Here is a 13,834-nt window from a genome sequence, read left to right on the forward strand (position 1 = left end):
TTTGCGACTGTTTTTTATCACTTAATTACAAGCAGCACTATTTTAAATTTGTGTCTTCTGTTAGTTACATAGCGACTACTGAAAAGACATGTAGAAGTTTACTTTAAAATGCAAAGTATTGAAAATATAATAAATAAAAGCTCTGTAAACAACTGCATTTTTTGCAAGACTATAAGTGTGTCCCATCGAGTAATCAAAAGTTCAACACACATTTGCAGTCTTTACACCTGCTTGAACACTTGGGCCAAATAGAGGAAATACGTCATGCAAGTAGACAAGTGGTCAAGTGCAAAGACAGCAAGTGTGGGTATTTGGACAAGGCAAGAGTGATGAAGCCAATCAGTAAATGGGGATGATTAGGAGGCCATGATGATGGACAGGGGCCAATGAGCAAATTTGGCCATGAGAGTGAATCCCGTGATATCAGTCTTTAATCTCGCAGGTTTTCTGATCCACTATGAGAAGAGAAAACTGTCTTGCTTGAACTTTATTCACTCCTCCCCTCATCCCTCGCTTACATGTCAGTCGAGGTCTGGAGGGGCACATCTCAAAACGAGCCAAACATTACACGCTACGGCACGTTTAGCTTCAAGAGAAATTCCGCGGCGCACTCGACAGCCGCTGTGATGTTTCAATATTATCATATGTAACATCACTACTGCCTGGAAACTTTTTGGGCGTTTCCCACACTGAGGCGTTTTTCTCCCAAACAAAATCTGTGCTGTTTGTTCCCTGTGGGCGTTCCTAGTGCTGTCGCTCTAATGTTATTGGTAGACTGCAGGTCTGGCCATATCTATAGAAAGTACCATTACAAGTGAAATAAAACTAAGAAATAATTCTAATTTGACTAGGAATTGGGCTTAAAAGATTTAAAAGTAATATTTTGCTGTTGGAGAGTGTTATATTAACCACAGCAGTGCTAAATCATTATTAACATCAATCAACAAATTAAACTCACTCATAGGCTACTGTCAACAGTTACTAAATCACTGTTCGAATTTGATAAATAATCAATTTTCTTGCCCGTAATAATCAACATAATGCAGGGGAAACTGTAAAATGAACTGCAGCAGTGCTAAACTTGCAACATACAATTACAAGACATTTCATTTTATATTTAACAATATTACAACATTTTCCTGTTATCTCTGTAAAGCTGCTTTGAAACAATCTGTATTGTAAAAAGTGCAATATAAATAAAGGTGACTTGACAAGACACGAACTATCAATGCATGAATCAAACTCAAGACTGTCGACAGTTTGTTTTCCATACATCATTTTATTATATCCATGTGATGTATCCAGCCCTCCATTGAATGAATGGGATCATGTCGCTTTGTGAAAGGGGCTTTAGATCTGTTTACTAAGCTTTTTGAATTTGCTAAATACTTCATTCATAAATGCAAAAAATGCAAACCCCTCCATCCTTACCTCATTTTATTAATGAACTCAAAGCTTTTGCTGCTACTCACCCTTTCAAATGAAAAAGACTATACAGTAGCTATAATGAGCAATGTACCATTATAGCTCCTTGCTACCCCTTGCAGTAACCTACTTTGCTATAAATGTTGTTTTTTCCCACAATTCTTTTTACATTATTTTAATTTATTTATTTTCCTTAACTTCATAATTGTATATTTGATTTGAGACTTCATTGCTGTTACCTATTATAATTTCCTATTATAATTTGTTGCTTTTTGAGAATTTTAAATTGATAATATTTTTTGTACAATGCCTATTTTGTATGTAAATTTGTCTATTTCTCAAACAAACAAACAAACAAACAAAAAACAAACAACAGGAGTGAAGTGTAGCGCATGATTGGCGGCAAAACTCCGTTCAGTGGAACTATAGGCCTCCGCTTTGGGGAGTGTTTGTTGCGAGTGTGTTTATGTTTTTTTTTTTCAACACAAGACAATATAATCATCAGAGATGCAGGCGATTACATTTGGAAATAGGCAAGAATTGTTTCCAAACGCTCCAAGTAAATTTATCCTGCCAATTTTATAAACTTTTGTAAACCTAGCCAGTAGGCTATATTCACAATGAGCACATCCAAACTAAATATTTAACATACAACAACTGCAAAGCGTCTAATTTGTAAACAAAAATACAAAGTAACATGCGTGAATGTCACTCACAAACATTACAAGGCAACCAGTAGTGGGAATGCCCAGAAGCGACTCCACGGCCAGCCACTGGCGACATGTAGCGACAAAGTCACTTGTAGTGTGAACTGTGAACGCGCCTGGAGCGTGTGAAAAAGAGTTGAATACTTTCCCTTCTGACTGTAGACACTGCGCCAACCGCCCGGTTTATACGGCTCAGTTTCTCTTTACGCTCAGTTTCTATATCGGGTAGGTGTAGATGTCCGGCCAAGAATTTTTTTTATTGCAAAAAAAATAAACAGCACTGCATTGAATACATTAACATAAAATGAAAAGTAAAGAGAAAGAGAAAAAAATACAGAGGAATAACAATGACACCTCAACCAGAAAGAAAAATAGGATCATAATTCTTAAGAAACTTGTTCTTATTGTTATCAATGAGTTTAAGAGATTTTACAATAAGGGAGAACTAGGAGATAATGCATTAAAGGGTAAACACTAAAATAACTTTTTTTAGTTAATGATCTGTAAGAATGGAGCTTCATATGCTGTTCATTGATTCGAGTACACTTTTCGACATTTGGGTTTAAAGTTTGTTTAAGTGACAAAGGGTTCTCAACATTCACTTTAAGATTATCGGAGCTGTGTGTAAATTTTAGTGTACAAGTACAAATATTGTACAAGTTCTCAAATTCCCATACATGCTCTCGAGTTTTGCTACCTTTTCATAAAATATCCGCAAAATTTTAAATACTATATCCTAGATGTAAGTTTCGATATTTGTAGGCACTGTGTGTATCTATGTTGCCGATCAGAAGTAGAAGAAATTAATTTTGTTCTTACCTTGATGCGCATCTCTCAGAGGGTGAGAAATGAGCCAAACAATTTCTACTTGTATGAAAAAAGTTTTAAACGAGAACATGTGAGCCATTTTTTCCAGTTACACATCAGACCGCGGACTTGTTACCACTGGTGTCTTACTGGTTAGGTGAAAAGTAGTTCAGAAAAAAATAGTCACGACAGCTTACAGCCGACAACTGAGATGAACCGTTACCAGCTGAGGCATGCTGGAGGAGACCGAGGAATGGAGGAGGAGACCGAGGAATGGCTTTTTACAATTATTTTTTACTATGGAATGCTGCAGGTGTGGACACGCAGATTATTTCTGTTATATTCTGTGCAAATCAACACATGCTCAACTGTTTCTGGCAAGCCATATTGCACAGGATTTTCAGATTTTCTTTTCCTATGAGAAACTAATGTGTAATTATGGGATGTGTGCCCTAATCGAAACCAAGATATCATGGAACCTTCTTTCCTGCTTCCATTATTTCTCTCAATCCCAACTTTATTTTGAATATTATATAGATGTCTACCTTTTGTCTCCTTGTCCCATTTCTCTTGCCACTTCCTGTTTAGAGCAGATTTGATTATTGCTTAAACTTCTATTTTACACCGCATGTGTTTATTATGTCTATGTAAAAGCACAGCTGACTCGGAGATCTGTCTTATTATTGGCTGACTCTCTCTCTCTCTCTGATTCTGATGGCCATCAAACTCAACTGACCAAACACAAATATATATTTCTTTATGGAGGAAATATTAAACGAACATATATCTGTGTTTAGTTACCGAAATTGATTCGATTAGCTTATACAATAACTATGAATACAATCCTCTGTTACTATATTGCACTACAGGGACGTGCACAGGAATTATGAGGGGCAGTTGCTCTGACCTGAAAAAAGGGCTTCCCCTACATTCAGTTCTGATGGTAGGCTACGGGCAACTACGCATGATTTGAGGTATGATTGCGTAAAGGGAACAGGAATTCCGGTAGGCAACAGAATCGACTGCTAAACCCAGGGCCGATCCTGAACTCCCCCTGGGGCCCTAAGCAAAAGGGGCCCTCTACCTGACCTGTGACGCCGTGAGCTATGTAAACCATTTGCCATTGCCACACAATCACACCTGACACTTCAGTGCTCCCAATACAATCCTCCCTCCTTGAAACAAAACAGTCAAAGAATAAGTACAACAATATAGAACAGAATGAGGTTCAAACAAACAATATTTATTGACTAGAGTATTTTCTATAGAATGTTAACATAACAAGTGAATATTAACGTAAACATAAATAAGAAGAAAATAATAAATTATAACCCTGAGCTTTGGCTTTTGGGATTAACTTTGGTTCTCTCTACAGCCTGGGTATTTTCGGCATCAGTATGATTTTTTTTATTTATTATTATGCATGTTGAAGCAATTCTTGATTTATGGTTATTATTTACCGAGGGATGTGCATCCATATTGACCAGTATGTCCAGCTAATCAACATTTTAAATTCAATATAGCCTATAAATCAATAGTCAATCAATGTCAAATTGTCAATACATTGCTTTCTATCTTGCATAATTAGTGCAGTAGTTTAGAGTTTTTAACTACACTGAGACTAGATAATCAGTTTCTTGTTTTATAAATGTGACTTTGATTGGGAGTGCCATCATTCACGTGCATGTATTGTACAGTATGTCTGGTCTCCACATATTTCTGCTTGAAAAACGCGAGTTTCATTTCGTGCACGCGCATATGAACGCACGATAACACACGCGACGCGGTTATGTTTTCCGAGCTGCAGTAAACAAACACCGTTGCACTTTGTCGTTTATCAAAAACAAACGTAATAATTTTTTTTATTTTACTCTCACTTTTGTCAGGCACAAAGTGATGCAAGAGATGCACTGCCTGCCCAGCTAGGTTAGCAAGACCGAAAAACATCAAACTTTGCTGACATCAAACTTAGAGAGGAGAGAACACAAGTTTACCTGATTGTTGTTCCCGCAATTCAGTCTCATGTGTTTTTTCTTCTTCCTCTTTTCGTGACCAGAAGGATAGTTTCGCTTCATTTTGTTTCTTTCTTAATAAATTTTTTTTTTATTTTTTTATTATATTTAAATTCCTTTTACAAAGACGATACAAAGCACTGCATTACATTAACAAAAAAAAAAAAAAAAAAAAAATTTATTAAGAAAGAAACAAATAAAACAAACAAAAAAAGAGGTTCATCAACAAGTAAGAAAAAAACGTACATAGTTCTTAAGAAACGTATTGTTCTTGCTGTTATCAATGAGATTAAGAGATTTAACTATAATGGAAATCTCAGCAACAAATACATCAAATCTAGGCAAAGTCTTGAGAAATTTGTTTTGTGAATAAAAAATTTACAATGCAACACAAAGAAATTAACAACATTATCAATGGCATAGTCACTCCCAGAAAAATAAAAAAATATATCTTTCAATGAAAAGTTTAAATCACATTTGATAAAATAAGAAAGATAACAACCCAAGCGCTCCCAAAGAGGTTTAATCACACTGCAGTGGTAGAATAAATGAAGCAAAGTTTCTTTCTCAACCTTACAAAATACACACAGGTCAGAGATATCAACAAAAGAGGCAATTTGTGAGTTGGTTGGGTAAACATTATGAAGAATCTTAAAGTGAACCTCTCTAATTTTATTAGACATACAATATTTCTCTGGGAGTAACCACGCCCTTTTCCATTGAATACTGTCAAACAAATTATTCCAGAAAAATTTACATCGAGGGGATGTGTAAACTTTGTAATGTAACAATAGTTTTATAAGTTTACCATTACATTTTTTATCAATAAAACTAACTCCATCCAATAAAAGCTTGGGCATAATTGTTTTTCTCTCATTAAAGAAAAGGTGTGTTTTAAATAAATACACATAACTCGGAGACAAAGCTTTGATGACAGAGTTGAAAGTTCTAGCAGGGAGAGGAAAATTATACAAAGTCATAAATTCTTCATATTCCAGTATACTGCCATCATTTTTAAATAAATCCAAAACAAAAACAATACCTCTATCATACCACTTATCAATAAAAAATGATTTGTTTCGGATTAAAATGTTCAAATTATTCCACAGAATTTCCTTATGGGGAGAAAAGTTGTGCACATAACACAATTTCCAAGCAAGTAAAGCCTGTTGGTGAAATTTGGAGAGAGAAACGGGTAATTTAGAAGGGGCGAAATTACATTTCAACAGAAATTCTAGACCACCTGATCTACGAAATATGGCATTGGGGATATAGTACCAAATCGAGCCATTACTGCAAAGACATTTTTTCAACCAACTAATTCTAAAAGAGCTGACTAATTCTTTAAAATTTAAAACTTCCAGTCCACCCTCAGAACGTCTATTAGACAAAACAGATTTCCTAACTTTGTGAAGTCTGTTCTTCCAAATAAAATTCAATAAGATTTTGTCAATATCATCACAGATTTTGTCACTAACAAATAAAGATAAAGAAGGGTAAACACAACGAGACAAACCCTCTGCTTTAGAAATAAGTACTCTCCCATGGATTGACAGATCTCGTTGCAGCCAACAATTAAATAGGGTTCTAGTTTTCTGGATTTTATGTGAGAAATTAAGTTGTTGGCGGAGCAATCTATCTTTAGTTAGGAAAATCCCCAGGTACTTGACAAAATCTTTTACCGGAATATCATGCATCAATGGTTGTTGAGTGTCGTAAAGACAGAATAATTCACACTTTGAAACATTTAAATATAAGCCTGAGGCAGCAGAAAAAGAATGAATAATATTGATACACAAGGGAATTTGACTTTGATCTTTAAGAAATATGGTTGTATCATCAGCCAATTGAGATATTTTAAATTCTTTACCAAATAAAGAAATACCTTCTAAATTTTGTAAAATTACAATTGATAACAGTTCAACAGCTAACAGAAAGAGAAATGGAGAAATGGGGCAACCTTGGCGCACTCCTCTATCGCAATTAAAACGTTTAGTAGTTTGAAAGCCAACCAGCACTGAAGAGTTAATGTCATTATAAAGCATGCTCACCATGTTGGTAAAGTTACTTCCAAAACCAAAAAGGCTAAGAGATTTAAGCAAAAATTGGTGCTCTAAAGAGTCAAATGCTTTATAAAAATCTAAAAACATTATAATAGCTTCGGAATCAATATTCTCTGAATAATCAATAAGATCAAGAACTAATCTTATGTTGGAGCTAATATGCCCATTTTTCATAAATCCATTTTGTGTTTCGCCAATTATACTATTAAGGCCAGATTTTAAGCGAACTGCCAAAATTAAAGCAAGTAATTTATAATCAACATTTAACAGTGATATAGGTCTCCAGTTTTCAATTAAAAGTGGGTCCTTATCCGTTTTGGGGATCAAGGAAATAAGACCCTGCTTCATTGAGGGAGTCATCTCTCCTTTTTTAATACAGTCTTTAAACAAACTATGTAGAGGATGCTTTAAAATGTCCCAGAAATGTAAATAAAATTCAACAGACAAGCCATCAGTACCTGGAGATTTCCCCCTCTTCATAGATTTCAGTGCATCCTCCATTTCAACAATAGAAATATCAGAATCACAAAGTTGCTTAAAATCTTCCTTAATACCCGAAATCTTATGAATACTCAAAAGGAAGTCGTCCGATTTCAGGTAAGAAAACTGAGAAGTATACAATTTTTTATAAAAGGAATATACAAAGGTTGAAATCAATCCTGGATCTGTACATACAACACTATCAATGTTTAAGGCAGAGAGGGATGTCTTTTTACGATTTCTTTTTTCAAGAGCAAAAAAGTAATTAGTGTTTTTTTCACCCTTCTCGATCCATTTTGCTCTAGAGAGTATAAAAGCACCTTTAACAATCTCTGTGTACATATCTTCAATTTGCAACTGACATGTGCTCAATTCTACCTCATCCTCTTCACTGGGCTTTTCCTTCTGCATTAACACACTTAATCTTTGAATCAGTTCTAATTCTTTAATGTTTTTTTCTCTTTTAATTTGCTTACTTCTATTAACAGCAATGGCTCTAACCCTAAATTTAAAAAACTCCCAGCTAGAGCCAGGGTCGCTTTCATTATTACTAAACATAGCGTTAGCTAGCTGAATTACACTTTCATTAAATTTGTCATCTTCCAAAAGACAACAGTTAAATTTCCAGAAACCCCTTGTTCTGTTTAACTTACTGCCTTGAGCAAGATTCAAAGAAATTAACATGTGGTCAGTAAACGGGGCAAATTGATGATTAACAGAATGTACATCTTTCAAAATAGCGTGAGAAATTAGAAAAAGATCAATTCTAGCTTTAAGCGATCCAGCTTTGTTGGACCAAGTAAAGCCTCTACAGCCATCGTTAAAGAAACGCCAAGCATCCGCCACTGAAAGATTTTCACACAACCATAAAATAATATTATCAGGTGAATTAGAAGTAGGCCTAGTTCTTATAGGAAATCTATCTTGCGTGTCGTCAGGGGTTTCATTAAAATCTCCGGCTATAATAAAATAAGCATTAATAAAACGATTTTGTATACTTGTAAGCTTAGCTCCCAATTCTTTAAACATGGATGCATTAGCATTTCGGGAATTGTGCCCATAGACATTACATAAAATAAATACCACATTTTCGATCTTGCATACCAAAATGATCCATCTACCCTCATCGGATGAAAAAGTTTCTAAAATGTCTCCCCTAAATTTATGCATCAAAATTAGAGTACCAGCAGAACGATTGGATCCGTGACTCATAAAGATTGAATTACCCCACTGATTTTTCCAAAAATTGTTGTCTGATTCACAAGAATGACTTTCTTGAACAAAAATAAAATCGGCATTACAGCGTTTACAAAACAGAAATAACGCTTTCCTTTTCGAATGATCTCTTAAACCTCTAACATTAAGAGAGACTAAATTAAAAGAAGAAAACTCAAAAGAATGCATGAACACAGATTAAAACAAATGCAGTGCAACAAAACCAGCTAAACAACTGGTAAACACAAGAACCTAACTTACTTTGGCTAAAGAAGTTGACTTCTTTCCCTTGAACAGGGTAGGTGGTGATCGATCAGAAATGTCTTCTATATGGCACCAAAAGAACATTCAAGGTGCAGTATTGCGAAAGAGACACATAAAAAAATAGTTTTTATGAATAATAATAATAAAAGTAGTTCGACTCAGAAGATCTGATTACACACACAAAGAAAAAAAAAGAAAAAAAGAAAGAAAAAAAAGTAATAATAATAATCAAATTAAATTTCCCTTTTCTTTTCTCTTCTCCCTCTCCATTTTTCCTTCCTTTTTCTCCCCTCCTTTTCTCAGAAGAATGTTAGGCCACAATTTTCCGACCATCAATGAACGCAAAGGGCCCCGAAAAGGATGCCTTCTTACCCTCCTCTCTTGCTTTTTTAACAAGCGGCCATAACTTTGCTCTCGCAGCAGCATCTGCAGGAATCAGAGCTTCCGAAATGCGCAGACGAGACTCCCTCAGGAATGGGTTATCCTTCGCCGCTTTCCAGACGAGGTCTCGGAATGACCGTGTAGAAAATCGTATGATGATGTTTCGATGAGCGTCATCCTGATCCCGTCTCCCGACTCGGTGCATCGCGTCAAGAGCGTCGTTAAGCTTACCAGCGATGTCAGGTGCCACGTGTTCGATAATGCTCTTAACAACCGACCGTATATCCTCACTCTTGGTTTCAGGAACCCCGTGCAACTTTAAACACCAACGCCGACTATATCGCTCAAGCTGCTCAATCCGTGATTGGGCATCCTTGTCTGAAGATTGAAGCTCTGTAATATCTCTGGCCACTTTACACAACTTCTCCGAGTGCTCATTAACATCAGAGGCAAGCTTCTGCACTACCACAGACAAGTTGTCAACGGCTTTCGACGTAGCATCAGTCGAGTTCTCAATGGAGATTAGCTTTTGGAAAGTAGCATCTTGTTTTGCAGACAATGCTTGAATGGTAGCGTCTTGTTTCGCAGACAAAGCTTGAATAGCATTCAAAATGTCAATGAAATCCCCGCTTGTTTCCGACTTCTTTTTCAATTTTTTAGAAGGAGGACTTTTTGCAGGAGACGCTGGAAAGGGTGCTGCCAAACATAAATCCTGTTTAGTATCACCCGACACAGGAGGATCAGAGAGCACAGCGAACCTATTACTCAGGCAAGCTGCATCAGAGATTAGCTCAACTTCGGCGCCAACCTCGACATCCATAGCTTTCGGAAGAATTCGTCTCCTTCTGCCCATTTAACGAATGCCAACACACAAAAAAAGTTCAAATAGAAGACCACAAACTATAAATGGAGAATAAAAATGATTGATCGATCACATTTCTACCGCAACCGCCAGAGCTCAACTTTACACTTCCACCAACCACGACGCCATCTTGGCCCCTTTGTCATGGATGTTGTACACATTAATTGACACGCTATGACACGAGATGGAGGCGGGGCCTTAAGTAATTTGTGGGGTCTTACGCACCGGTCGCGTGCAGCGCTGCAGCCACGTAAACAGTTTGCCCTTCCCTTACTGACTTTTACTTTCGGCGCACGAATGGAAGTGAATGAGGCTTTGCGAATTAAAAAAAAAATAAAATAAAAAATGTATCTAGACCTATGTGAAATTCTGCAGCCATTGTACGATTTTTTTTTTTTTCTCGGAAGGGCAACTTGAGTCGAGAAGGGCATATGGGCAGTTGCCCGGGCACCTGACCTGAGCAACCCCCCTGTGCACGTCCCTGAGTGAAGGGATGTGTGGGTGTATATGTGGTGGTGCTGATGAGCGGGTGCAGGTGTGGTGAGTCAGTACTCAGCTGATAACGAGTGGATGGGTGGAGTCGGGTGATCGGGCGCTGATGGTGTGGCAGGTGTTACTGATGACTCCGTGACAGTTATTGCCTGATATTATGTGTATAAATATGACCCATCTTCATTCAATAGATATGATAATGTTATGGTGTTACACAGGCTCTGGCTTTTCACAAAATCTTCCTCTGAAACTCTGAAGGCAACAATTTAAAAACCAAAGTGAGTTCTGACTAAATGTTCAATCTGAAGTATTTTTGTGCTTTGTCTTTATGCATTGAGAATCGCAGTGTTCAGCATATGAGTGCATGCAGACATTTAACTTTTCCTGCTTATTAATTTCAGGTTCATCATGGCAATGCTGAAAAGTTGTCTGCTTCTTTTCATTATCATCTCCATTGGGAATACAGAAGGTAACAAGACATTTATTTGTAAAAATCCTTGCTATTTAAAAACAATTTGGAAATGTACAATATTCCATTGATTAGTATTTGCATGATTAATAAGGGTTTTTCCATGTTTTCAGCACATAATCACGGCAACATAAATGTCAGAAGATGCCCTGCTAGATGGAGGCAAGTTGGACAGCGATGCTATAGGTACTTTCCTCGTCCGGCTACCTGGATCACTGCAGAGGTAATGTGTCACAACAAGATGATTTGGTCACACTTTATATTAGGTGTCTTTAACTACATCTAAAAGACAGATGTAAAGACATGTGTACACTAAGTGCATTGTCAAATGATTTATTTAAACTGATAAAAATGATTCTGTGGTGAAGTAAGTGCTCGTAAAAAAAACTAATGTAATTTCTAGGAAAAGTTAGTTCAGGCAAGAATTTAAGAAACAAAGTAAATTTATATATTAGAACTCAATTCAAGCATGTAGAAATTAAATGTCAACGATATAAAATTAAGTAAAACCTACTCTACTTTTATAATACTGTGTTCCCATCATGCACTGGGGCATGAATATTTTTTTGTTTTTTTCCCCACTGTTTTCCAGCTATATTTACACCGTTTTATCATTGCTTTTGTTAGACTTTGTAACTTGCCATTCTGTGACATCTGGATTAATTTTCTACTCAAAATAAAACAATCACTCAAAGATCTATCGAATGTTAAAATCATTGGGTCTCATTCATGAAACACGAGCAGAACGAATTTGTATAAATCGTGTGTAAAGTGGTTCTGGAGTAAATTTTCGTTTTCATGAAAATGTTCGTATTTTTCGAATGTTAGTTGGTACGCAAGAAATCTACACCTGCTCCCAGCCACGCGTAAATAGTGCGCTTAACACCCGAACGTTTTGCTCATTAATAAGGCTGCATTTCAATTCACTTTAATCGGGTATACATTTACACAGCATTTGATAAAATATCATGTATAGTAATTCCATGGTTTTTCTTATTATGAGAGCCAGTAATAGCATCTGCGATGGTGGTCCTTCTCCTGTTAATACGATTTTTCCGAAGTGAACTAATTCGTTTTTTGCTCTCAAGCTTAATGTCGAACCATTTTCTTCCCACTTCTGGGAATGTTCGATTAACAGATGAAACTGCATTGACCGCATCTGTAATATGCTGCCAAGCTTCCTTTTTTTTAGGACCCGATACGCCACTATGTACGCTTGAAAATAAAATGTGGCGTTTTGAATTAACTTCTGATAATAAAACTTCAATTTCTGCGTCCGAGAAATTTTTCTTTTTCATTCGTGTCATAATATGATGCCCATATATAGTTGTCAGTCAGATTTAATGGCGGGATTTATGGTAATTGAGAATGAACGTGCACGCGCATCCCATTTACGACTGATTGGAATTCATTAACACACACACACTTCACTATCACATCTGACTTTTACGAAGTATTTGTGAATCAGGAGAAGAGTTTTCGGGAAGGTCTCTTTACGCGCAAATCACTCGCATATTTACTCGTATATTTACGAATGTTTCATGAATGAGACCCATTGTGTATTGAGGTGTTCAGGTGCCATGTTACTTCTATTATATAGATAAAGAATGTGCTATATTCAATATCTATTGTATTTATTTGGATGTTTATAAATAAAGAATAGCTACACTAATATGTGTGTTATATTGACTTAGGAAAAAGTTAATTTTGTTAAGTTAATGAAGTAGATGTTACTTAATTCTATATGTGAAATTAAATATGAAGTAAAATTTACTTGCTTCAATTAAATGTCAAACTAATTTAAGTCCAATAGTAAGTATTTTACTTGATAATAACAGGTAAATCCTACAAGTCATTTTATAAAGTGGTAATGTTATTTTTTATAGTAACTTTCATTTCTGCAAATAAATAGTACAGAAAACTGGTGCTGAGCAAATAATCAGAGGAAACTTTGTTTGCAAATGTTGTCACTTTTGTTTTATACTAAAAAAAAATGATTTTTGTATTGACAATAAAAAAAATTCTTTCTCTTTAGAAAAACTGTCAAAGGCTTGGTGCGAATCTCGCATCTGTGGGTAATAAACCAGAAAATGATTTCCTGCTGAGTCTATTGCCTTCTTCTTCCACACGTACTTGGATTGGTGCTAATGATGCTGTACAAGTAAGTTCAATTGTGTGTCCTAATGAGACCTATTTGTTTGTCGAAACTAAAATTTCTGCTTTAAACCATAAAGGCAAAGTTTCTAAAGATGTTTTGACTTCAAATCTGAACTTAATTCGCTTCTTCCTGAAGTCTGACATCAGTAGTGCACTCTTTGTATTCACTCTTTAGGATGGACACTGGCTGTGGAGTGATGGATCTGTGTTTTCGTATACCAACTGGTGTACTGGAGAACCTAACAATTACCAGGGTCCCGAGAACTGTTTGGAGATCAACTTTACCTGTAAGAATACTTTTTATTTTAAGTTATTAATTTGGAGTACACTAAGTACCTTAAGTTGGACAATCTATTTAATTTTGATTATAATGCTCAGAATAACTCATTTCATTATTCCACCTTACAGCTGACTGTTGCTGGAACGATCAGGCCTGTTCAACATCATTGTCCTATATTTGTGTTCAGGACCTGTGTGACTGTCCTGCTGATCCGCGGTGA

The 13,834-nt window shown here is 36.1% G+C and overlaps 2 protein-coding genes across 2 annotated transcripts in view; one reads left to right on the top strand and one right to left on the bottom strand.

Annotated features, from left to right (window-relative positions):
* The window catches only part of LOC143751415 (zinc-alpha-2-glycoprotein-like), a 22,533-nt gene extending 19,359 nt beyond the window's left edge, over positions 1–3,174 (bottom strand). The window contains exon 1 of the mRNA XM_077244000.1: positions 2,952–3,174. Coding sequence (XP_077100115.1) covers positions 2,952–3,039 — 88 coding nt within the window. The 5' untranslated portion in view covers positions 3,040–3,174. The remainder of the gene's footprint in view (positions 1–2,951) is intronic.
* Positions 3,175–11,259: 8,085 nt separating this feature from the next.
* On the top strand, positions 11,260–13,834 carry LOC143751420 (ladderlectin-like). The gene is made up of 4 exons (XM_077244004.1): positions 11,260–11,400; positions 13,213–13,338; positions 13,510–13,621; positions 13,743–13,834. Exons 1-4 carry the CDS (start codon positions 11,260–11,262, stop codon positions 13,832–13,834), a joined length of 471 nt encoding a protein of 156 aa, XP_077100119.1.

Source organism: Siphateles boraxobius, unplaced genomic scaffold (assembly GCF_051911475.1).
Source record: "Siphateles boraxobius isolate OS27281-9 unplaced genomic scaffold, OSU_SipBor_1 256, whole genome shotgun sequence".
NCBI classification, from domain to species: domain Eukaryota; kingdom Metazoa; phylum Chordata; class Actinopteri; order Cypriniformes; family Leuciscidae; genus Siphateles; species Siphateles boraxobius.